At 53.8% G+C, this 21,448-nt stretch overlaps 13 protein-coding genes across 13 annotated transcripts; 6 read left to right on the plus strand and 7 right to left on the minus strand.

Moving 5' to 3' along the window:
* Positions 1-265: 265 nt before the first annotated feature.
* On the minus strand, positions 266-2,854 carry V1518DRAFT_408076 (putative JmjC domain protein). Its single transcript, XM_066902037.1, has 3 exons — positions 2,434-2,854; positions 2,280-2,385; positions 266-2,232 (listed from the first exon to the last, which is right to left on the minus strand). The coding sequence occupies exons 1-3, from the start codon at positions 2,777-2,779 to the stop codon at positions 447-449; spliced, it is 2,238 nt and encodes a 745-aa protein (XP_066761650.1). The 5' UTR covers positions 2,780-2,854; the 3' UTR covers positions 266-446.
* Positions 2,855-3,861: 1,007 nt separating this feature from the next.
* On the plus strand, positions 3,862-5,582 carry V1518DRAFT_408081 (uncharacterized protein). Its single transcript, XM_066902038.1, has 2 exons — positions 3,862-3,926; positions 3,986-5,582. The coding sequence occupies exon 2, from the start codon at positions 4,062-4,064 to the stop codon at positions 5,391-5,393; it is 1,332 nt and encodes a 443-aa protein (XP_066761651.1). The 5' UTR covers positions 3,862-3,926; positions 3,986-4,061; the 3' UTR covers positions 5,394-5,582.
* Positions 5,383-6,248, minus strand: V1518DRAFT_408083 (galactose-binding domain-like protein). Its single transcript, XM_066902039.1, has one exon. It carries the CDS (start codon positions 6,213-6,215, stop codon positions 5,583-5,585), a length of 633 nt encoding a protein of 210 aa, XP_066761652.1. The 5' UTR covers positions 6,216-6,248; the 3' UTR covers positions 5,383-5,582.
* A 318-nt stretch (positions 6,249-6,566) lies between these two features.
* V1518DRAFT_408085 (uncharacterized protein) lies at positions 6,567-7,930 on the plus strand. Its single transcript, XM_066902040.1, has 3 exons — positions 6,567-6,755; positions 6,805-6,884; positions 6,943-7,930. Exons 1-3 carry the CDS (start codon positions 6,621-6,623, stop codon positions 7,772-7,774), a joined length of 1,047 nt encoding a protein of 348 aa, XP_066761653.1. The 5' UTR covers positions 6,567-6,620; the 3' UTR covers positions 7,775-7,930.
* On the minus strand, positions 7,801-8,865 carry V1518DRAFT_439580 (Snf7-domain-containing protein). The gene is made up of 4 exons (XM_066906404.1): positions 8,528-8,865; positions 8,311-8,463; positions 8,135-8,255; positions 7,801-8,087 (listed from the first exon to the last, which is right to left on the minus strand). Exons 1-4 carry the CDS (start codon positions 8,783-8,785, stop codon positions 7,960-7,962), a joined length of 660 nt encoding a protein of 219 aa, XP_066761654.1. The 5' UTR covers positions 8,786-8,865; the 3' UTR covers positions 7,801-7,959.
* Positions 8,810-11,871, plus strand: V1518DRAFT_408090 (P-loop containing nucleoside triphosphate hydrolase protein). The gene is made up of 3 exons (XM_066902041.1): positions 8,810-9,390; positions 9,436-9,857; positions 9,905-11,871. Exons 1-3 carry the CDS (start codon positions 9,028-9,030, stop codon positions 11,718-11,720), a joined length of 2,601 nt encoding a protein of 866 aa, XP_066761655.1. The 5' UTR covers positions 8,810-9,027; the 3' UTR covers positions 11,721-11,871.
* Positions 11,858-13,209, plus strand: V1518DRAFT_408092 (uncharacterized protein). Its single transcript, XM_066902042.1, has one exon. The coding sequence runs from the start codon at positions 12,029-12,031 to the stop codon at positions 13,133-13,135; it is 1,107 nt and encodes a 368-aa protein (XP_066761656.1). The 5' UTR covers positions 11,858-12,028; the 3' UTR covers positions 13,136-13,209.
* On the minus strand, positions 13,127-14,032 carry V1518DRAFT_408094 (HAD-like domain-containing protein). The gene is made up of 2 exons (XM_066902043.1): positions 13,589-14,032; positions 13,127-13,534 (listed from the first exon to the last, which is right to left on the minus strand). Exons 1-2 carry the CDS (start codon positions 13,910-13,912, stop codon positions 13,181-13,183), a joined length of 678 nt encoding a protein of 225 aa, XP_066761657.1. The 5' UTR covers positions 13,913-14,032; the 3' UTR covers positions 13,127-13,180.
* On the plus strand, positions 13,984-16,301 carry V1518DRAFT_408095 (uncharacterized protein). The gene has a single exon (XM_066902044.1). The coding sequence runs from the start codon at positions 14,079-14,081 to the stop codon at positions 16,167-16,169; it is 2,091 nt and encodes a 696-aa protein (XP_066761658.1). The 5' UTR covers positions 13,984-14,078; the 3' UTR covers positions 16,170-16,301.
* On the minus strand, positions 16,181-17,043 carry V1518DRAFT_408097 (clathrin adaptor complex small chain-domain-containing protein). Its single transcript, XM_066902045.1, has 3 exons — positions 16,975-17,043; positions 16,870-16,916; positions 16,181-16,817 (listed from the first exon to the last, which is right to left on the minus strand). The coding sequence occupies exons 1-3, from the start codon at positions 16,994-16,996 to the stop codon at positions 16,329-16,331; spliced, it is 558 nt and encodes a 185-aa protein (XP_066761659.1). The 5' UTR covers positions 16,997-17,043; the 3' UTR covers positions 16,181-16,328.
* A 106-nt stretch (positions 17,044-17,149) lies between these two features.
* Positions 17,150-18,216, minus strand: V1518DRAFT_408100 (uncharacterized protein). Its single transcript, XM_066902046.1, has 3 exons — positions 18,099-18,216; positions 17,922-17,982; positions 17,150-17,851 (listed from the first exon to the last, which is right to left on the minus strand). The coding sequence occupies exons 1-3, from the start codon at positions 18,130-18,132 to the stop codon at positions 17,227-17,229; spliced, it is 720 nt and encodes a 239-aa protein (XP_066761660.1). The 5' UTR covers positions 18,133-18,216; the 3' UTR covers positions 17,150-17,226.
* A 198-nt stretch (positions 18,217-18,414) lies between these two features.
* On the plus strand, positions 18,415-20,225 carry V1518DRAFT_408102 (CBF/Mak21 family-domain-containing protein). Its single transcript, XM_066902047.1, has 4 exons — positions 18,415-19,550; positions 19,596-19,783; positions 19,836-20,023; positions 20,073-20,225. Exons 1-4 carry the CDS (start codon positions 18,433-18,435, stop codon positions 20,196-20,198), a joined length of 1,620 nt encoding a protein of 539 aa, XP_066761661.1. The 5' UTR covers positions 18,415-18,432; the 3' UTR covers positions 20,199-20,225.
* V1518DRAFT_369673 (mitochondrial carrier domain-containing protein) lies at positions 20,213-21,319 on the minus strand (the record flags this gene model as incomplete). Its single annotated transcript, XM_066901288.1, has 2 exons — positions 20,213-21,104; positions 21,150-21,319. The coding sequence occupies 2 exons, from the start codon at positions 21,317-21,319 to the stop codon at positions 20,213-20,215; spliced, it is 1,062 nt and encodes a 353-aa protein (XP_066761662.1).
* Between the last annotated feature and the right edge of the window lie 129 nt (positions 21,320-21,448).

The raw sequence follows: 21,448 nt of genomic DNA on the forward strand, positions 1-21,448 counted from the left end.
TGTCCTTGTGCACTAACACGCACCGACTCCACAGGTCCACGAGGCTTCCCAAAATAGCAAGCACTCGCGTTTACAGATTTCATCCGTAGATACATACACCAATGACCACTGCTGATAGACGCTCGAAACACACCGAGACCTGAGTTAGAGAACAATGACGGCATTCCTGACGCCAGCTACTTGCAGCGGCCCCGCGTCGACCTCGTGAACGAGCTGCAGGGACGCTGTCCCGGTACTCGGTAGATGTCACTGCACTACGCCCGAGCCGCACGCGGACTGATGTTCCCGCAACCTATCAATTCTTGCCGCCAAATTATCCCATATATGTTTTACACTATCTTTCCAAAATGTGCGTAGCGTACTTGCGCCATATTTTTGACGCCGTGTCGACGCACGGTCTCCTTACCCACATCCTCCGGCAAAACCAAACGCCACGTCCAAATTAATCAACTCGTCTCCGTCTGCTTCACCGTCTGTGTATACTCTACGAGGTAATCGCTTGTGATGATGGGGTACATGCTGCTGCACTCCGTGACCGGCACGAGCACCGCAATTTTCACTGCGGACGCAATAGTCGCCGGCAGTACCGACTTCGTCCGCGCGCTTTCCGTCTCTGATCTCGCCCTTTTGGCGAAGCTAGCGGTGTTGCCTCTCCTGCTCCTGCTGCGTCGCTTCCATTTTGCCTCCCGCGTTCCGGCGGCGATTTCCTCCGTTTCTAGTTGTTTCTGCAGCTGCATGCGCCTGTCGCCCCAGTATTTATTCGACGCGGTGCCACGGATTAACCACTCTTTCGCACGCACGTCGTCGTTGATCCGGAAATCGACGTCCACATTCAAGGCGTCGCCCACGTACGGACACCGCGTCTTGCCGCTGCGCACGCAGTTCGAGCACGGACAGTTGCCGCAGCATATCGGGCATTTCCATCTATGGCTCGCCATGACCGAAAAAGGATCCTGGTCCATTGCGCGGAGGAGCACGGAGTAGCAGTAAGCTTTGCGGCAGTACGAACACAGTGAGACTTCCCAAGTAGAGTGCGGTTTATGGCACAAATGGCATGATACAATGGTGGTGGGTTCGAGGAGGTTTGTGTCGGTGTGGCGTGCGGCGTCGAAGGAGGAGACGAGTGGTCGTTGCGCGAGGAGGAAGCAGCATACGTCTGCGGTGGTTTTGCGGTCTAGGAGCGCAACTTCTTCAGCAAATTTCTGCGGTAGATCGACGTCACTTGATGGATCGCCGCCTCTGAACTTGATGATCGCGTTCCGAATGGTGTCGTATTCCGTCTGAAGCTCCTCCCAGTCAAGTTGCTCAACAAACTTCATACTCTGACCATTGCACCTGCACGACCTTCCGCGTGCGTAGCAGTCAAGGCACACGTCAAAGCAATTCTCGTACCCGTCTTCCTCCAATTTGCAGTCCGAGCATGTGAGAAACCGGTTGAAGATATCAGCACGGCAGTACGAGCAGGTCACGAGGTACTGATCCGCGGTGTCGCTGCGTGTGAATGGCGTGGCAAGGGGGTTAGAACAGTGCTCCTCGACGAGGAATTTTGCAAGCAGTCGGAATAATCGTTCGAACTCGCCGAGGCGTGTGCCGGTGGTGGATAGCGCGCGCTTATCGTGTGTACTTGCCAGATCGACGACCATTTTGCGCAGGGTGTCGTAGATAATCGCCTTTGTCTTGTAGGTCTCATCGCGTCGTATCAGTCGGTACGCCGGCAAGCACTCGTTAATCGCAAGTTCCAAGGTATCCACCGTGATCCTACTCCACGCAAGCTTTATCGAGTACTCCCCGCGGTTGTATACTTGGTGTATGCTCAGTGACGGGATAAAAAACATATCGCCCAGCTTCTGCTCAGCAACGTACACCGAAAACGGCGCGTTTTTGAGCTCACCTATCGACAAAAAATGCGACTCCTGATCCACATTCCAGCCCAGCGACGCGAGGTAGTTTTTGACGCGGTGGCGGTCTGCCGGGGCGAACATAAACCAGAGTGAGGAGGCATAAGCCGAGGCGTCGACCATGATGTTTTGTCCTATTGTGGCGCACATGTCCTTATGAGCTGGCGTGTAGGTGCCGTCGCACCCAAAGTAGATCAACTCGTTTTCCGCGCGGAAGCCGGCGGGTAGCGAGCTGAGGAGATCGGTCTCGGAGAGGCTGTGCAAGTTTGAAGGGAGGATTTCTTGGATCGCAGAGTTCCACTCGGGGAAACAGCTGAGGTCTTTGGCGTAGAGTCTGCGTGTATTAGCGCTGAACAGAGGGAGCTGCACGGGGACATGTACCTATCGATGGTGCCTTTGCTCTCACGGTACTTGTCAAGGTAGTCGAAGTAGTCTTTGGCCGTGCATGGGTAATCCGAGAGACTATCGATATTTCGCAGCACGATAGCTAGCGCGATTAGCATCACCACGTCAAAGCGAAGTATATTACACATACACAAATCCAGCTTGTTCTCAAAAACCCAGTCCTTAGACAGTAACTTCGTGTCCCACGCCGGCGAGTCCTGCCAGTGATCAACCACGACTGGCAACTTCTTATCCAACAACATGTCGTACAACTGCGGCATAAACTTCTCGTCCTTGCCAAAATCAAAATCACGCGCATCAATCCTCTCAACCGCAATAAAATGCTCGGGGTCGCTCCGAACGAGCTCGTCAACGGTGAGGCCGGCGTTGAGGCGAACAGCCTCAGGGGCGCGTTTGCGCCTGCGCGACGAGTTGATTCGCAGGGCCGGGCTTGTGCTCCTACTCACGCTGGTGCACGCGCCTGCTCCCGACTGCATTGCTGCATATTATCAAAAGAGGTTAGTATGCATGAAGGGAGAGAAGCGAGACGCGGGTGGTGGGTGGTTGTTCGGTGATCCGAGATGAGATTTGTCGCGAGTCGTCGCGATACCCCGGGTGGGACAATCTTCACGTGATTTCTATCCCACCGATAGGATAGACCGTATAACAAGGGTCTTATGGCTCGATATCTACTGTAGAAAGCTTCTACCAGCTAATGTGGATGTGTATTTGATATGTACAATTGTGGTATTCGACAGTTCGCTATATTACAATGCGCGCCGGAGTATGATGTGCTCATGCCGTCGTCGTGCCTTGACCCGCCGCTATCGCCGCCTCGACTACTTTCGTTAGTCAATCATCGCGCAGTATTCGTTAGTGAAGTGCAAACGTACCCTCACTGTCGTGGACCTCGTCCGTGAGAAGCTTGCGCTTGATAAAGTAGAGACTGACGTAAGTCGTCGCTGTGATGGCGAGAATGCTGGCCATCGGCCTACCGAAGGAGATGTAGAACGCGACCTACAGAAATTAGCGCATTGTCCGAGTAGATCAACAGCAAGAGCAGTCATAATAGCAGTGCCGGCGATGAACAACGTACATGCGGAGAAAGCGGCTTTGGCGTGTGAACTTCATGCTCGCTCGCCGGGGGAGGGGGGGTCTGAGCGGTGGAGAACATCCTTGACCGCCATGCGCTCCGCAGAGTAATATGGCAACCACGTCCAATTAAGGCGGGCATTCTGCGAGGAAGCATGGCTGTGATTGTGAAGTCGATCTTAGTTGCAAGTGAGGTGACGCGTGAATGACAGGCGTCGGCGAAGACATCAGCAATGGGGCTTGTGGTGTCACGTGGGATTGCCGCCGTCGTGCTTTTCCGGAGAATTACTCCGTGTTTAACGCTTTTACTTCGTCTACGGCGGACAGGGTGGAGAGAGAGGAGAAGTGGATAAAATAGGCAGAATACTAAATAAACATATATACTATATACAGCAGTGTAAATAAAGAAGAGGACTGGTAATCGAGATCGGAGCGCGATGAGGTCGGGACCCTGAATCAATTTGCTGTTCCTGGACAAAGTGTTCCTTATCCGCGCAAGCGCTCTCTTCTTCTCGTTTCCTCTTTCCAGCTCTTTCCCATTCACGCCGATAGGTGTGTTCTTCACACTGTTCACTCTACTCCTACTACTCCTTCATACGCTGATTCTCCAGACGGACTCTCCACGCCTCTTCGCGCCTCATCGCGCCTTCTCTTCGCAGCCCCATCAGCCAGCCACCCCCATCCACCATGGCCAACCCTTCCGCAAAATACTCGAAACTTCCCCTTGATACTGACTCCCCGCGCTTCTCCACCAGCAGCGACAATTCTACAATCATCTACTCCACCAACGAGTTCGAGTCCGACTCCTCCGACAGCGTGTACAAGAAGAGCGTCGTCGTGTCCGACGGGCGCCCGATCCCAACACAGCATCGTGAGGCCAATAGCACTGACAGGTTCAGCATAGACGTGCCGGAGTTCCACCGCGGCGCCGGTATCCCCAGCGGCCGGCGGGGTTTGTTCAACAAGTTCTGGTTCGCGTACTTCCGCGTGAAGAGCGCTCTGCTGGATTGGTATGACGCAAACCTCGGCTTGATGCTCTTTGCGTCCGGGCAGCTGTTCAGCAGTACAATGAATCTCTTCACGCGGATACTGGAGATCGACACGAATCCGCCGTTTCATGCTCTTCAGATCGTTTTTGCGCGCATGAGCATCACCGCAGTCATCTGTACCGCCGTTTTGATTTATCAGAAGGTGCCTTACGCACCACTTGGTCCCCCAGAAGTGCGCTGGCTACTCGTTTTACGCGGCTTTACCGGATTTTTTGGCCTGTATGGCGTTTACTACTCTCTCGCATACCTTTCCCTCTCCGAAACTACAGTGATCTCCTTCCTCACCCCGACAGTTGCCGGTTTTGCGTGCTCTATTTTCCTGAAAGAGCCGTTTGGCAAAGTCGAGCTCTTCGCTGGCCTTCTCTCATTCTGCGGTGTCATCTTGATCGCGCAGCCAGGCGGCGAGGTATCTTCTGGCGATGACAACGAGCGCCACGTTACCGTCATCCAGCGCTGGCTCGCAGTTGGTGTGTCATTATTGGGCGTCGTTGGCGCGTCGGGCGCGTTTACAGCAATCAGATGCATCGGCAACCGCGCACACCCGCTCATGTCTGTGAACTACTTCGCTGTCATGTGCACAATCGTGTCCTTCGTCATGCTCACATTCTCGCCATCGCTAAGCTTCGTGTGGCCGCGCACGGCGTGGCAGTGGTTTTTACTGATTTTCATCGGCGTTTGTGGCTTCTGCTTCCAGTTCCTTCTGACCGCAGGCCTGCAGCGCGAAAAAGCGGGCCGTGCGGGGAATATGCTTTACTTGCAGATGTTTTTTGCAATCTTCTTTGAGAAAATGGTGTGGAACAAGGTCCCCGACGCGAATGATATCGCGGGCAGCACGATTATCCTCGGCTCTGCGATCTGGGTTGCCATTTCAAAGCAGCGCGCGGCGGAGCAGGCGAAGCTTACCTCTGTTATTGTCAGCAGTAGTAGCTCTGACGAGAATATGGAAATGCACGACCTAACCAGACAATGAGTTTTATTTGCTTGATCTTTTGTTTGTTATTTTGATTTGATTTGGATGATGGAGGGACACATGACCAGCTACGACTTTCTTCTCGTTGATAAAACTTGTCCTTGTAACTGCATAGGGCGCGGACATGACGCATGGTATGAATGAGAACACGGTAGATACATATTGGAATACACGCATGACATATGATTATTAGTCGTTGAACTCGGATATGTATTTTTCGCTTTGCACTACGCTCTTGTGGTCACGCGGATTTGCGGCAGCTTCGTAGATTGTAATGACGGGCTCTCTTGAGAGATGCTTCCATTCGCCGCGCAAACCGATATAGAGAATCGTGGTCACGTCCGCATCATAGTTGTCCTCCACAAAGAAAGTGAGACTTTCGACGTTTGAGAACACAGCACGTTTTAGTTGGTATTCGACGATATCGCCCACATTTTCCACGTGCGTAAGTGTTTCGCTCGGTTGTAAATCTGAGGCGACCGAGAAATCGAGATCAGGTCTGTTCTTGAACAACTTGATTGTGCGCGGCGCGGTGTCGTCAGAGTAGCTGCGGATGAGGATCGAATATAACTTAACCAACCCCGTAAATGGAATATGTAAAATCACTTGCTCGTCAGCGTCGCTTGTGAGGATTTTGGTGGTATCATAGCGCTCAGCCCAGGGCTTTACCACGTCGCGACCAGCATCAGGTTCGGACTCGTTCATAGTCCAGATCTGGTCATGATAGATGCGGTTATAGAGAGATTGCGCGTCGCTCGTGTCTTCAGGTGGCGGTGAATGTGAGTGTGAGTGCGAATGCGAGTGATCATGATGGTCTGTCATTGTGCAGTCGCCTGGATCGTAGGTGGCGCGATGGGAAAGGAGAAGCTGATGTTGGCGATGGAAACGGCGGAGAACGTGACGTCGTTGGCCCCTGAAAACTCTATCTAGCAGCCGGAAACCTTAGTGACACCTAGCCCTGCCAGTCACAGATCAGTTGTGATCAGGTCACGATATTTAGCCGGATTGGCGGTCTCGCCCGCGGGCGTTGAGGAGCACTTTAGTGATAAGAAGCGGAATAAGTGAGGTATATATGTAAAATGGAGTGGAGTAGTTTGTATTATTGTTCTGGAAATAGGTGCCAGTCTCCGTGGCGATTACTTGTGTATGTGCGAGAACGTGGAATATCGTGGTAATCATCCCATCGCCGACATTTCTCTCTTTAACATCACCCTCTCCAACCCAGCAATGTCGGCCAACGGAACAAAAAAGCACGTCGCGACATACACTGCCGACGATCCCACGCAGATCTCATCGATTCTGCAGGGTGGGTATCATCATCCGCTACTTCGGCAATGGCAGATGGAGAAGCAGCTGACCAAGGTGAGTTGGACCGGAGAGAGCGCCGGGTGAAATAGTGCTGATTATGTAGACGGCTCTTATCTATCCGCTGTTTATCACCGATGACGCGGACGAGGAGACTGAGATTCCGTCGCTGCCAAAGCAGAAGCGGTAAGTTCATTACGTGTATTCATTATGTGTATGTTGTGGTGCGATACTGACATCACAGATGGGGCGTAAACAAGGTCGTCCCCTATGTTGGTACTCTCATCGCCAAAGGTCTGAAAGCCGTAATCCTCTTTGGCGTGCCCCTCAAAGACGGCACCAAAGATCCCTACGCCACCTCGGCTGACGACCCCGAGGGCCCCGTCATTCTCACCATCAAAGCTCTCGCCGCAGCATACCCAGACCTCTTTATCATTTGCGACGTCTGTATGTGCGAGTACACCTCACACGGCCACTGCGGCATCTTGCGCGAGGACGGCTCGATTCTGCGCGAGGAGTCGGTTCGTCGTCTCGCCGCCATTGCGGTTAACTACGCCAAGGCCGGCGCGCACTGCGTTGCGCCGTCGGATATGGTCGACGGCCGCATTCTTGCCATCAAGCGCGGTTTACTCGATGCGGGGCTCGCGCACAAATGCATGCTCATGTCGTATTCCGCAAAGTTCTCCGGAAACCTGTACGGTCCCTTTCGTGATGCTGCGGGCTCCGCGCCGAGCTTCGGCGACCGCAAGTGTTACCAACTGCCCCCCGGCGGTCGCGGTCTCGCGCGGCGTGCGATCGTGCGTGACCTCGCCGAGGGCGCGGACGCGATCATGGTCAAGCCATCTACGTTCTACCTGGACATCATCTCCGACGCCGCCGAGCTTGCGAAGGATGTGCCTATCTGTACCTACCAGGTGTCGGGCGAGTATGCGATGCTGCATGCGGCGGCTGAGAAAGGCGTCGTGGATCTCAAAACCATCGCATTTGAGGCCGCGTACGGATGCCTGCGCGCCGGCGCATCGTTGATTATTACGTACTTCACGCCAGACTTCTTGGAATGGCTTGATGAAAACTAGGGGGTGGGAGGCGAGGCGATTGCGTATTGAAAGTAATAATTTGGTTCGATTGGTATAGTACACATATTAGTCTAAATACAGCGCGTTTTGCCGCGCACGTCAAAAACAAATCACAAGCGTTACGCCGTTACAAAAAGTCCAAATGCAAAATGTGTCTATCTGTCGTCCCGTTGAGCTTGGTAGAGTTATGCTAGAACGGGCTGCTGCCTGTTGCGATTCCGTGACGCCGATTTCTGTGACACCACCGGTTCTTCTTCCTCTTCAGATTCTTCGGATTCTGCTTCGGTGGGTTCGTTTTGTGATATTTCAGTAACTGGAAGTTGTGGGATTCTCTTTGCAAGCTGAGGAAGCTATTAGTACGAAAAACGGTAGTTAAACTGTGGCTATAACTTGCCTCTTCTCGCTGTAAAGTCTCGAGCTCATCCTCGATCTCGTCTTCCTCCTGATTCGTAATGGCATTCGCCAACATGTCACTGACCTCCTGTGAGTGTGTTAGCACGCAATTCAATCCAACGTAGGCTTAAGCAAGATCGCACATTTTGATATGAGATTCCCGCCGCAGAGTCGTCGAGTAGTTTTTCCACTTTCTCAATGGACATTTCCCTGTTGATTTCCCGCAGCACGCGACTACCTTGCTCAAGACCAAAAAGCACGTCTTTCTCCACCAATGCGAATTCAATACTTTGAGTCTGTGCGAGTCGATCAGCATACATCCGCTCCCAGATAGTAGTAGTCCACCCATATTGACCGTACCAACTTCTCCAGCGTCTCCAGCTGTCCATCCGTTTTCGCAAGCAACTGCGACTGATACTTTCTTTTCCTTAACGCCAATAACGCACGCTCCTTATCCCCCCTGTCAAGACACTCACGCGCAATTTCGTATTCCCGATCGAGTACTGATTGGATCCGCTTCTGGTATTGCTGCAGCCTGTCGCGCTGTAGTTTCATGTCTAGCACTGCGCGGTCTTGCGCGGTGATGCGCCGCACGGGGCGCGTATTCGCGTTGCCCATATGTTGTGTGGACTAGAGCGCTAATGTCTTCTCTGTGCTAAGTCGTCGTAGAGAAGCGGTCGCGTGGGGCGTTATCGCAGTTACTCGAGAAGGCAAACGCACTATTCTGGCGCCGCGCGCACCAGGTTGGGAGTTTTCAGCTTGCTTCTTTGGGTAGCAAACAAAAAGTTCCTCCCTCACGCTTTTCCACGTTTCCCATCTCTCTTCGCCGTTTCAAGTTACTGGAGAACGTATCCGCCAGAATGAGCAGGCGCATGCGCAATCTTAACTTGCCGCCGTCCAAAATCAATGCCGGCGGACCACTACACTCCGCCGCTGCGATAGACAGTCGTGTCTATGCGATTGTGAAGGACTACCTTGCTGATCATGGCGAGTCGCCGGACCGGCCACTGCGTGCACGACGAGTGTTGCCGTCTGTGCTGTTTCAAGCCGCGCAGAGCGAGGACGCCGGGTTACGGAGGTTGAAGAGGACGGTGTTGGAGAAGAGTGTGCAGCATGTGATTTCACGGATCAGTAAAGAGGAGGAAGCTATTGAGTTGTTGATGGAGAGTGAGGGGGAGAAAGAGGACGAAGACGAGGATATGGAGGGACTGATTGTTTACCAAGTGAGTTTTATTTTGTGAGTGTGTGCGCAGCGGCTAACGGTGTAGGACACAAACTCGCTGAACAAGAGCATTGTTGGACTATGGGACAAAGACCGTATTGCAGCCGAAGCCGTCGCGGTATCGCAAGCACCAGATGCCACCGACCTAGGCACGACACTTTCACCGCCTTTAGAAGAAGTCCGTCTCGTCCCCGACGAGAAACCAGCTCAGGCCGCCGCTAGTCCAATAGCACAACCGCGCACTAAGAAACGCGAGCGCCAAGCGTCCTCGAACGCAGACGCAGCGTCAAAGCGGTCAAAACCAACGAAGCCTACAGTCACCTCGAAGGAAGACCGATCGCCGCCAACGCATGTGATGCTCTCAGATATCGGAGGCATGGATCATGTTATCTCGTTGATTTTGGAAGTCGTGGCCATGCCGTTTAAGCATCCGGAGCTGTACAAATATATGGGCGTGCCGCCGCCTCGGTATGCTTCTTTGTGTGTTTATGTGCGAATGTGGCTTATGAGTATAGTGGTGTCTTATTACATGGACCGCCTGGTTGCGGTAAGACGATGCTCGCCAACGCTATTGCGGCCGAGCTCGGCGTGGCATTCATCTCTCTCTCTGCGCCCTCAATCGTCTCCGGCATGTCTGGCGAATCTGAAAAACGCCTACGCGAAATTTTTGACGAAGCACGGAGCATCGCGCCGTGCATCATCTTCCTTGACGAAATTGACGCAATCACGCCGAAACGAGAAAGCGCGCAAACAGAAATGGTCCGCCGTATCGTGGCGCAATTGCTCACGTGCATGGACGACCTTACGTTTGAAAATACTGACGGTAACGTGGTCATGGTGATGGGCGCGACGAATTTGCCGGATTCGCTTGATCCCGCGCTGCGAAGGGCTGGAAGGTTTGATCGAGAAATTCAAATGAGCGTGCCGGATGAGATTTCTAGGGAGAGTATATTAAGAGTACTGTCGCGGAAGTTGAGGTTGGCAAGTGATTTTGATTTCCGCATGCTGGCGAAGATGACGTCCGGATTTGTAGGTGCGGATTTGAATGCGTTGACGACCGCGGCGGGAATTGGTGCGATTAAGCGGATTTTTAATAACTTGATGCCGGTTGACCCCGTATCGGCGGAGGCTATATCTAAGTTAGAGAACGACAAACTTGCGGAAGCTGCGTTGGAGAATATTAAGGATAAAATGGAGATCGACGTGATCGAGATCCCTGACGACGAGGATATCCCGGAACCGCAAAAGATGCAACATAAGCTCGACCGCAAGGAAAACAGCATTATTCAGCAATTCTTGAAGAACTATCCTGACGAGCTAACCGAGGATCAACTTTCGACCGTGTCGATTACGTTCGACGACTACCTTACCGCGTTGTCGAGCGTGCAGCCGTCAAGTCAACGAGAGGGCTTCGCGACGATTCCGAACGTGACGTGGGCAGACGTCGGCGCGCTAGATAAAGTGCGGATTGAACTGCAAATGGCGATAGTGCAACCGATTCGGCACCCTGAGTTGTACGCGGAAGTCGGTATCACAGCGCCCGCGGGCGTGTTACTCTGGGGACCTCCCGGCTGCGGCAAGACGCTTCTCGCGAAAGCTGTTGCGAACGAAAGTCGTGCGAATTTCATATCTGTGCGCGGGCCTGAGTTATTGAATAAATGGGTCGGTGAATCTGAGCGTGCGCTGCGGCAAGTGTTTTCGCGGGCGCGGGCGTCCGTACCGTGCGTTATATTTTTCGACGAACTTGATGCCTTAGTCCCCCGCCGTGACGATTCACGGGAGTCAACTTCGCGAATGGTGAACACGTTGTTGACAGAGTTAGACGGCATGAGCGAACGTAATGGCATCTACGTCATCGCGGCGACGAATCGTCCTGATATCATCGACCCGGCGATGCTACGGCCGGGACGATTGGACAAGCCATTGTTCGTGGAGCTGCCTACTCCGGAGGAGCGCGTGCAGATATTGAAGACTGTGAGTAAGCGTACGCCGGTGGATGAGTCGGTTGTGTTTGAAGATATCGCGGGCGACGCGCGGTGTCGAAATTTCAGCGGCGCAGATATCGCGGCTTTGGTGCGTGAAGCGGCGATTTGCGCGTTACGGAAGGCTGTTTTTGCAGAGTTTAGTGACGACGAAAAGACGAAGAACACAATGGCATCCGACGAGAGAGAAGAACCGTCGTTAGCGGTGCGGCCACCACCGCTAGAGAAAGTGCTGGTTTCGGCGGAGGACTTTGAAGCGGCGCTGAAGAGCGTGAAGCCGAGTGTGTCGGACAAGGATAGAGTTAAATATGAACGGCTTGGGACTGTGTTTGGATGGCAGAAGGGCTGAGAGTGTATATAGAACAAAAAAGTATTGATGTTGTGACTACGAGCGGCAGAAGGAGCATGTGTTGCGATATGTGACAGGCGTATGGATATAGAATAGGTCAGAGTTTCATGGGAATGATCAAGGCTAGTAGAGAATATCGAACGCGTCGAAGGGCGATAGTATCCGTCACGTAGATGGCTGTGCGATATAGTACTGAAGCACATCATCACATGGGAGAATTCGCAACGTTAAATGGCCAAAAACGTGAAGATATTGAGCCGGCTTGAGCATAGCCAACTTTCTCCTACACACCTCTCACTCTACACACTATGACGCTAGAAGCGATCCGGTACTCAAATAACACCCTCGAAGTTCTTGATCAGCTTCGCCTCCCGCACGAGAGCGTGTACGTACCCGTGCGGAGCGCCGCGGACGGATACGACGCCATCAAGACCATGACCGTACGCGGCGCGCCTGCCATCGCCATTGTCGCCGCGCTTTCGCTGGCGGTAGAGCTCGCTAGGCATGAGCCTTTCGTGGACGCGGATGCCGCGCGGGGGTATATTAAAGCGAAATTGGCGTATTTGGTCACGTCGCGGCCTACGGCAGTGAATCTCTCGGACGCCGCTGGGAAGTTGGGCAAGTTGGTTGCGACAATTACGGGCAGCGCCGAGGATGTAGTGATGGAGTATATAACGGCCGCGGAGCTTATGCTCGTCGACGATGTCAAGGATAATATTAGTATCGGCGCGAACGGACTTACATGGGCGAAGAAGCAGTTCAGCGAGGATTCATTCTCAGTACTCACGATTTGCAACACCGGCTCGCTAGCAACGGCTGGATATGGTACCGCCTTGGGGATTATTCGAGCGCTGAACGCTTCGGGCGTGCTGCAACATGCGTACGCGCTCGAGACGAGACCATATTTACAGGGGTCACGGTTAACAGCGTATGAACTGGTGCATGATTCTATACCGGCTACTCTGGTTACGGATTCCATGGCGAGTGTATTGTTAAAGACGCACCCGGAGATCAAGATGATTGTGGTCGGCGCGGACCGCGTTGCACGCAACGGGGATACCGCGAATAAGATTGGCACGTACCAGCTCTCCATAGTCGCGCGGTTCCACGGGGTTAAATTCGTTGTCGCGGCGCCGACTACATCGATTGATATGAAAACAGTGTCGGGGGATGATATCGTGATTGAGCAGCGCAAGCCGGAGGAGCTTGTTACCGTGCGCGGCCCGACTGTTGCTTCTGATGGGAGTGTCGACATCGCGGACGTGCGAAGTGTCCACATCGGTGCGCCGGGGATCGATGTTTGGAATCCGGCGTTCGATGTCGCGCCCGCAGCGTTGATTGATGCGATTGTGACTGAAAAAGGGGTTGCGGAGAAGGACGAGAAGGGAAATTTCCACCTTGAGGCATTCTTTTGAATGTACTGTATTATATAAAAGTATCGTTTTATCTATTTATGTATGCTATGCATTCTCCGCGTCTGGTGCTGGCTTACGGTCGGGGATATCAATCCCTCTTTTGAGCAAGTCGATGATCTCGTCGAGCGTCTGCACGACGACGTCAGTCTCGGGAGCTTCTTTAAGGTGGCCGTTGACGTCGGACTCGATGAGGATGGTGGTTACCCCCGCGCGGTGGCCAGCAAGCATGTCATCGACAGAGTCGCCCACCATGACGATGTGGGATGGGTCGATGTCCCAGTGCGATGCGATGTGGAGGATACCTGCTGGGGAAGGCTTGGGGGGTGTGAAGTCACGCGTGACGATGGGGTGGAAGAGATGTTCGGGGAGGAAGTTCGAGAGCAGATGGTTCACCGGCGTCTACGGGATGTCAGTACTTCCGGATCAGGCAGAATGCGGTTGGTGTACACGTACCTCAAAGTTGCGGGTGCAGATAGCCTTTTTGAGCCCTTGCGCAGCGATGAAGTCCATGAGCATCTGTAACCCCGGCTGGGGTTTCATCTCGACCATTGCCTTGCGCTCGACAAGGCGGACTTTCTCGTGCGCGTCCTCCTGCGCGTCGGGGTCCAGCGCGTAGATGTGGTCGAGGATGTCCACACCCTTCTCGATCCCCAGGACGCGGCGCATCTCGCCAAACATCCACGTCTGCGGAAGGCACAGCGTACCGTCCATGTCGAAGACGACGCCGCGCACGGCAACGTCCGTCGGCAGCGTCGGGGTGAGAATGAGCCGAGGCATTGTTGGCTGTGAGGATTGTGAGGGCGGTGAGTAGACACACGTGACGTGTTGTGAGCTCCGTCAATTTCACCAGATCCGCTTCACCTTGAGCCCCCCTCGCCCTTCAGCACCCGCTCTCCATCAGCTAACGCCGCCGGCTTCGGCGCTGTCCGCTTCGTCTGTCGCTATGTCTGCCGTGGACGACCATTCTACTGCAGTGAGCGCCACCACCACCATAACTACTGCAGCACTCCCTGCGGCGTCCTCCGTTGCCGCGCTCTTCCCTGAAGATGATGATCTCAGCTCGTCCTCCATCTTCTTCGGCCAGTCTATCGACCGAGACACTCTTGCGTCGACCGCGCACAGCGTGGCGACTGCCACTGCGGACGCGACGGGATTGGTTCCGCCGTACGAGGACGACGAGGCGACGAGTGGGTGGGATGATGGGCGTATTTCGTTCGGTGCGCCGGTGATCCCGCAGACGACGCAGGAGTCTGAGGTGTCCGCTACACAGGAGCACGAGCATGATGTATTGGAAGAGCATGAAGAGGAGCATGAAGAGCACGAGGAGCACGAGGATCACGCTCATCTTGAACCGACCCTCACTGAAGAAGACAACCGGCCACGACTCTTTGATTCGGAGGAGGAAGAAGACAACGCTCCCCACGACGAACCGCCACCACCAGCTCGTTTCTCGTCCGACACCGATGGTGGCTTCCGCTCTTCTACCGACGCGCCACGATCCTCCATCTCCTCCGCCCCATCGTCCGCGCCACGACAGCAGCACCTTCCACAGCGATACCCACCCGGCCAGTCGCTTTACAACCCGCAAACTTACTACCAGCAAGAACAGGCACAGAGCGGGCCTTATTACCCCGTGCCGCAGCGCCAGCCGGGTCCGGGGCAGCACATTGCGCTACCCCAGCAGCAGAGCAAGCAAATGGAGTATTTTTTGCGAACAAAGGTCACCGGCATGGAGCGCTCGGGTAAGAAGCCACCGCTGATCAAGTTTGACGTGTTTACAAACCTGCCGCGGTACCGCACGACGCAGTTCCGCGACATTCGGCGCACACACGGCGAGTTTCTTAAGTTATTCAAATCGTTGTGTATCGCGAATCCGGAGTGTCTAGTCCCCACGATCCCCGCGGACACAACCTCCGCCGGCGCTGGGACTGACGAGGACGAGTACCGTATCCGTGCGTATTTTCAAAAATGGCTCGACCGGATCACGTACGACCCAGTGCTTATGCGGGACGAGGAATTGATGTACTTTATTGAGGCGGACTTCGGGTACTCCCCTGTCACGAAGCGCAAGTCGCCGGCGACAGGCCTGCGCCGAAAGGCGATCAAGCAACTACAGCCCCCACCGGACGATTGCCAGGAACTCGTCGCATTCCGCCCCGTTTCAAAGCAGGTCTTCTTAGAGACCAGCGCGGTGCATGATAAGCTCGAGAAGGTATCGAAGCTGCGCAAGACCCTCGGCATGGCGGAGATCGAGCTTGGGCATAAGCTGACGAATCTGACCTCACTCGAGTTTCAGTCGGGGATGATCAACATGTGGAAGAAGCTCGGCAAGACGGTGATGAGTGTGGGCGACATTGAGGGCGCGAAGGCGGTGGCTGAGATGGCGGCGCTGGGGGATCAGCTTATGTGGACGTCGAACGACGCGTATGTCGTGAAGGAGACATTGACCAACCGACAGATTCTAATCCGTGACTTACTCGCCGCACAATCTACAAGCCGTTCGCGCCACGCGACGGCTGCTCGCCTACGCTCTTCTGCGACTATTAATCCACTCCGCGTGGACGAGGCGCTGAACTCACTGGAGGATGCCAAGCAGATCGAAGCATCGCTGACCGCGACGTACAACCGCGTGACTACGAACCTAATTGATCAGAAGCACCAATGGTACGAGCGCGTGGACCACGATCTTCAGTACAGCATCGCTGACTACGTGCGGCGGATGATCGATTGTGAGCGGCGCACTCTGGCGGTGTGGGAATCCATCCGTGTTGATATCCGCACCGCGGACGGGTCCGGTGGACTAAGTCGTCTCGGGCGGAGCGAGCTTCCGCCCGTGCTGCGCCAAGCGGGGTTTGGGCAGAGCAGCCAAGGACCAAAGGGGGATAGCTGGAGTGGGGATCGCAAGATTGCGCACGGGAACGGGTTTTTGCAGCCGGGAATGTATGAAGGGAATGATGTTGAGGATGATTCGGACGGGTTGTCGGAGATTGACGCGAAGAACGCGGCGGTTATGCTTGCTGGGTCGACGTTTTAGTTCTCGTTGTTGCGGTATTTTGTTCTGATGTATTATTTGCTCCTACATTGCTATTTTATCTTCTTTTTGGTGCTAGTTTCATATTACATGATTTATCTCATTATCTATCCACAATAAACAACATTACAGACTACCTACCCAATGCAAATACACGAAATATTAACGACTCGTCCACGCTGCCCGCGCTTCCCGCGCGAGTACACTGAGCGTGCTGGATGCGTTGGAGAGGGATATACTGTTACTCGCCGCCGAACCCTTCTTATTCCCATGCAACTTCCCAATCTCATCCACAGCGGCGACGATATCATTGATATTCGTCTCGACCACCATTCCGCCTTGCACGATCTCATTGAGAACGACATGTAGGACGTCCCAGCCGAACACAAGATCAAGTTCGCATACGTTGTCGAAACAGCGGTCGAGCGACTCGACGAAGACTTGTATAAGATCGAGGATACCAAGTTCGGATTCTTGCTCGTCAACGACGAACACAAAGTAGAGGGTCGCGTAGTGGCGGTAGATAACACGGATGTCGTCGAGGTCAGAGGAGAGGAGAGGTGGCGGAGTGAGGAAATTGCATTGCGTGGAGGGGCGGGTGGAGAGAAGTTGGAAGAATTGGGAGAGGAGGACTTGTTGGGTTTGGATGTCCTGAGGGGTTAGCGACAGGAGTGGGTGGTGCAAAATGAGGATGGGGACGTACGATGGGGGTGTAGAACTTGGCCAGCCGAGGAAGGCCGAAGTTGTTGACTGTGCAAGTTAGTCACGAAAACTAATGCGGCAAGCAAGAGGACACGCAGCTACTCACATATTATGGCTGCGTTGATCATGGTTGCGTTTTGTGGACAGTGTATAGCCCGGTAGTGAGCTGGTGAAGTTGTCAGTGGAGAGTTCGCTGATAGCGCATCGCGCCGCACAGTCATCAGCAGCCGAGACTACTTTAAAAATGGCTTCTAGCTTACACAGAAAATGGACAGAAAGACTGATATAGATCTAGCATATATTACTACTACATCTCTTCTATCATAGCGATATCCGAAGACACGCAGAAAAAAGTCGCTTACGCGGCAAAGAGCTTCTGGATATCGGTCACGCTCTGGTCAAGCACCTCCTTCTGGAACTTGGGAGTCTTGATCTCCTTCTCGATCTTGGCGATAACAGCCTCAGCGAGCTGCTTCTGCTCCCGCTGACGCACGGAAGCCTCATAGCGGACCCACGAGTCGAGCACGGACTTTGCCTCGTGCGCGAACTCGACCGACTGCTTGAGCTCGAACGCTTTGGCCTCGAGCTCGACGGTCTCCTTGGAGACCTCGAAGAGGATCTTAGTGGTCGCCGCGACGTCCTTGAGCTGCTCCACGCCGGCGATGCGCTCCTTGACGGCGGCAGTATGCTCTTCGCGAGACTTGTTCAACACTGCCTTGAGGTTGGCGATGTACTCGTTTGCCCACTGCGTGTACGCGGGCGCGACCACCTTGGCGACCATGAAGATGAACGCCGCGAAGACGCCGAGGATAGTGGTCTCGTCGCCGAAGACATAGAGCTCGTTTGAGATGGCGTATATCGCAGTCGCAGTGCCGGTTGCGATCAGGCCGGTCTTAGAAAGCACAGTATCGGGGAGCGTGGCGATGACGGACGCGGCCTTCTCCTTAGGCTCGGTCTTGGTCGCGTAGGTGTGGGCTAGTATGCTGCCGGTGATGTTAGTGGATCGACGCCTTGCGGAGAATGTGCAGCGCGCAATTGCGATGAGAAACATACGGAGCAAATCGCTGTGCAGTCGCGGGACGCAGCAGAACCGCAGCGGGGCTAGCAATGGAGCCTGTAACTGTTAGTCTTGTTGTGAAAGTCTCCTCGAGGCAGTGTGTTCACGATGTCCACCCTTGCGTGTCCAACGTCCACTTCTCCCTTCTTCCACCCCTCTTTCCGAGAACTTACGACGCAGTGTACGGGCAAGCATCTGGGAGCTCATCGTATACGACGGAATGTGGATGGCGGAGTTCGGTGATGGTTGTTAGCGCTGCAGGAGAACCTCGAAGTCGGAACGGGCGCGTCCGGCCGCGCTCTCGAGAGAATTTGCCCGCTGGGTCCCTCCGCCAATCAGCGTGAGGCACATCACGTGAGTTAAGGGGCTTGTAGCAGTTAAGGTTTATACGTCACGTGAAATAACACGGGGTTTGTAGAAGTTAAGGTTTATATGTCACGTGATCTGCACTCAGCGAAAAAAAATCGCGGCTCTGTACACCATGAACTTCACTTCTTCTTGTTCAACATGCCTATCGCTGTCGGTCGCCCGAAGAAGATTACAAAGGCGTCGCCGGCGAGAGGGGCTCTAGCTTCCGTAACAAACGGCAGACCCGCCAAGAAGCACACGACCACGACCTCCGTTCCGCCTACACCCACGGCCGAGACAATCTTCGACCTCGAGCAGCAAATCGCGCGATCGACCGAGAATTACAACAACCTCGTCTACCTTGTGCACTACTTAGACGATGTCGACTCTGAACTTGCGTTACTTGCCGCCGTGTCTTTATTTCGTTCGTTTTCGCGGTTTATGGCGGCGGGGATGATGGCTAAAGTCGGCGGCGAAGGAGCACAGGCTACATTGCAGAAGTGGTTGGGAGAGCGTTATTCGGAATTCAAGACGAAAGCGGTGAGGCAGTTGGCATACGGGGAAGGTGAAGTTCAGACCTCGGCATTAACGATTTTGATGCGCCTTGTGAAAGAAGAAAGTCAACGTTTGGGTCCGGCTGGCGAGTATTACTTTGCGAAGAAGCTATATCGGCGAGTTATCGGCGCTGTGTTAGGGTGCGACAACGACGATCTCGTGCTTGAGTTTGTGGCGACTTATGTCGACAAGTTTGATGACCTGCGATACTACTTTTTACTGTACCTCAGCGAACGTCCCACAGACGAGACTACAACCTCCGCAGAAACAATAATCCAATGCCTCTGCTCACTCACAAACCTCCCCACAACCGCGGAAGCTATCGAAGAATTCTACGTCCCTCTCGCCGATTCCAGTACTAAGAACAAAATCCTCAAACTTGCGTTTCACCAAAACGCCTTCGAGCAAGCATGGCTCTCCACTCTGCGTTTGCCATTATCAGCCGTGCAGTACAAATTCGTGTTGCAGGTAATGCACGTCAAGATCGTACCGTTTATGCGGAAACCAACGCTGCTGATGGATTTCTTGACGGATTCGTATAATCAAAGGGATTCCTCTGTGCCGCTGTTGGCATTGAATGGCTTGTTTATGCTCATGCAGAAGTATAACCTTGATTACCCGAATTTTTATGAGAAACTGTATCGTTTACTCGATCGAGACATCATGCATGTCAAGTACCGCTCACGATTTTTCCGTCAGCTGGATTTGTTTTTGTCATCATCGTAAGTATCCCGTTATAGATGTATGTACCTCGCTTACATGAACAGCCACTTACCGGCGTCGTTGATCGCGTCATTCATCAAACGCATTGCACGCCTATCCATCTCCGCGCCGCCAGCCGCGATCGTTATCGTGATCCCGTTCATCTACAATCTCCTCAAGCGCCACAACACATGCAACCTTCTCCTCCAACGAGTCAGCCTCTCGCCCGCCGACCTGCAAAAGCTTGGCTCTAGTACGTATCCGTCTGCATTCTATTGTTTATGAACAAAATCTAACGGGAACAGACGACCCGTTCAACAATGATGAAACCGACCCCAACAAGACCGGCGCACTCGAAAGCTCAGCGTGGGAGCTCGTGGTGCTGCAGTCGCATTATCACCCCAATGTCGCAACGCTTGCAAAGATATTTTCCGAGCCGTTTCATAAACCGTCATATAATATCGAGGATTTCATGGACCACTCTTACGGCACTGTAAGTTCTCCTTGTGATCAGGTGTGTGCGCAATGGCTAACTTTTGTAGATGCTGGATGCTGAGTTCTCGAAATCGATTCGCGCGGCGCCGGCGGTGGAATATGAGCCATTACCAATGCTGCCGACCGGCCACTCCGAATCTGAGACGTATTTGTCCGGTTGGGATATCCGTTAAAGTAATATAGCAAATCATGCCTTGAAAGTATCATAACACCGCAGCGCGACGACGGAGTGTTCATACACCCACATTGTAATCGCGCTAGCGGGCGCACTTTTGACGAGTGACACAAAAAGTCCGCGATACAAGCCTAACACGCCCTCGGCTGTGACTATTTTCACGGCACAGCCGATGATGGAATCAGGGTACGCGGGTATGTGTTTGAGTACATACATGTGTCGCGTGGGACCTTGAACTTGTAGGCGTTTGCGAATCACGTCGAGTGGGAATACCCCAGTTTTGGAAACCACGCCGGCAAACATCCCTGCAAGCGCGTCGTCGAATCCAAAGGTGCGAATGCCAAGTTCCATGGACGCATAGGATACGGCCGATTTTGCGGGTGTGTATGCCGCGAAGAATATGCCCATGTACGGTACAACTTGAGATATCGCCGGCCGCAGACCACGGAAAAAACCGCGCATGCCCTCTGTTTTATAGATTTGCGGTATACTTGCCATCATGGAACCGTACGCTTTGTCACCAGGTCCGCTCCCTTGAGCCGCGAACCGCGTGCGCAGTAAATCAAGCGGATACGTTGCTGTGGTCGCCAATGCGCCCGCCAACGCGCCGGAAACAAAGTGATGTACATTCGGCGAGACTGACGGCGCGTAAGTCGCGAGGACCGCGTTGGTTTGGTGCAGCGTTGCAAATTGCACGGCGCCATATAGAAGGTACAGTAGTTCCGCAGGAAGGTTGCCGCGCCAGAGCGCGGTGAGGCCTTCGGTAGTGTAGATGCGGTAGATGGAGTGTAAGATGCCACGGTACGTCGGTGGCGGCACACCAGTTGTGAAGGGGCGGAGACGACGTGGTTCGGATTGGAGCTGTTGGCGGATTTTGATCACATCGAGCGGTGCGACGAAGAATCTGTAGACATTAGCAATTGCTCCGCGAGTGAGGAAATACACGTACCGTGATGTTACACCTGCAAGCGCGCCACAGATGATAGACTCTCGACGCGTAAACTTCTCCACTTTGACCTGGTCTCGCCCGTGAGCATCTTGCAGCGGCGCTGTAACAGCCGTCCCGCTCGCTGGCAGCTGTTCTATTTCGACGCCGTCTTCAGGCTCTAACTGCTGCATTGTATTCGCATGCTGAGCCATGATATCACCGGATCGGATTTGCCCGATACATTGGAGAGTGAGCGTATCGTGCTTGACTTCGCAGATTCTGAGGGCACAAGCGGACCAGTTCACCGTGTTGGGGGTTTA

The sequence above is a fragment of the Limtongia smithiae genome, assembly GCF_038497785.1.
Source record: "Limtongia smithiae strain NRRL Y-17922 unplaced genomic scaffold V1518scaffold_1, whole genome shotgun sequence".
Classification (NCBI taxonomy): Eukaryota; Fungi; Ascomycota; class Lipomycetes; order Lipomycetales; family Lipomycetaceae; genus Limtongia; species Limtongia smithiae.

Bases quoted from the DNA above. Each gene is read 5' to 3' on its own strand.
- V1518DRAFT_408076 (XM_066902037.1), bottom strand. From the start codon at position 2,779: ATGCAGTCGGGAGCAGGCGCGTGCACCAGCGTGAGTAGGAGCACAAGC. The intron at 2,386-2,433 runs GTATGTGTAATA...TAATCGCGCTAG, and splicing joins TGAGAACAAGCTGGATTTGT to CTATCGTGCTGCGAAATATC. The intron at 2,233-2,279 runs GTACATGTCCCC...TAATACACGCAG, and splicing joins AGCAAAGGCACCATCGATAG to ACTCTACGCCAAAGACCTCA.
- V1518DRAFT_408081 (XM_066902038.1), top strand. From the start codon at position 4,062: ATGGCCAACCCTTCCGCAAAATACTCGAAACTTCCCCTTGATACTGAC.
- V1518DRAFT_408083 (XM_066902039.1), bottom strand. From the start codon at position 6,215: ATGACAGACCATCATGATCACTCGCATTCGCACTCACACTCACATTCA.
- V1518DRAFT_408085 (XM_066902040.1), top strand. From the start codon at position 6,621: ATGTCGGCCAACGGAACAAAAAAGCACGTCGCGACATACACTGCCGAC. The intron at 6,756-6,804 runs GTGAGTTGGACC...CTGATTATGTAG, and splicing joins TGGAGAAGCAGCTGACCAAG to ACGGCTCTTATCTATCCGCT. The intron at 6,885-6,942 runs GTAAGTTCATTA...CTGACATCACAG, and splicing joins TCGCTGCCAAAGCAGAAGCG to ATGGGGCGTAAACAAGGTCG.
- V1518DRAFT_439580 (XM_066906404.1), bottom strand. From the start codon at position 8,785: ATGGGCAACGCGAATACGCGCCCCGTGCGGCGCATCACCGCGCAAGAC. The intron at 8,256-8,310 runs GTGCGATCTTGC...ACACACTCACAG, and splicing joins CGGGAATCTCATATCAAAAT to GAGGTCAGTGACATGTTGGC. The intron at 8,088-8,134 runs GTACTAATAGCT...CACAACTTCCAG, and splicing joins CAGTTTAACTACCGTTTTTC to TTACTGAAATATCACAAAAC.
- V1518DRAFT_408090 (XM_066902041.1), top strand. From the start codon at position 9,028: ATGAGCAGGCGCATGCGCAATCTTAACTTGCCGCCGTCCAAAATCAAT. The intron at 9,391-9,435 runs GTGAGTTTTATT...CTAACGGTGTAG, and splicing joins AGGGACTGATTGTTTACCAA to GACACAAACTCGCTGAACAA. The intron at 9,858-9,904 runs GTATGCTTCTTT...TTATGAGTATAG, and splicing joins ATGGGCGTGCCGCCGCCTCG to TGGTGTCTTATTACATGGAC.
- V1518DRAFT_408092 (XM_066902042.1), top strand. From the start codon at position 12,029: ATGACGCTAGAAGCGATCCGGTACTCAAATAACACCCTCGAAGTTCTT.
- V1518DRAFT_408094 (XM_066902043.1), bottom strand. From the start codon at position 13,912: ATGCCTCGGCTCATTCTCACCCCGACGCTGCCGACGGACGTTGCCGTG. The intron at 13,535-13,588 runs GTACGTGTACAC...GACATCCCGTAG, and splicing joins TCTGCACCCGCAACTTTGAG to ACGCCGGTGAACCATCTGCT.
- V1518DRAFT_408095 (XM_066902044.1), top strand. From the start codon at position 14,079: ATGTCTGCCGTGGACGACCATTCTACTGCAGTGAGCGCCACCACCACC.
- V1518DRAFT_408097 (XM_066902045.1), bottom strand. From the start codon at position 16,996: ATGATCAACGCAGCCATAATAT. The intron at 16,917-16,974 runs GTGAGTAGCTGC...TAACTTGCACAG, and splicing joins GATCAACGCAGCCATAATAT to TCAACAACTTCGGCCTTCCT. The intron at 16,818-16,869 runs GTACGTCCCCAT...CTAACCCCTCAG, and splicing joins CCAAGTTCTACACCCCCATC to GACATCCAAACCCAACAAGT.
- V1518DRAFT_408100 (XM_066902046.1), bottom strand. From the start codon at position 18,132: ATGAGCTCCCAGATGCTTGCCCGTACACTGCGTC. The intron at 17,983-18,098 runs GTAAGTTCTCGG...TAACAGTTACAG, and splicing joins GCTTGCCCGTACACTGCGTC to GCTCCATTGCTAGCCCCGCT. The intron at 17,852-17,921 runs GTATGTTTCTCA...CATCACCGGCAG, and splicing joins ACTGCACAGCGATTTGCTCC to CATACTAGCCCACACCTACG.
- V1518DRAFT_408102 (XM_066902047.1), top strand. From the start codon at position 18,433: ATGCCTATCGCTGTCGGTCGCCCGAAGAAGATTACAAAGGCGTCGCCG. The intron at 19,784-19,835 runs GTACGTATCCGT...TAACGGGAACAG, and splicing joins CCTGCAAAAGCTTGGCTCTA to ACGACCCGTTCAACAATGAT. The intron at 20,024-20,072 runs GTAAGTTCTCCT...TAACTTTTGTAG, and splicing joins TGGACCACTCTTACGGCACT to ATGCTGGATGCTGAGTTCTC.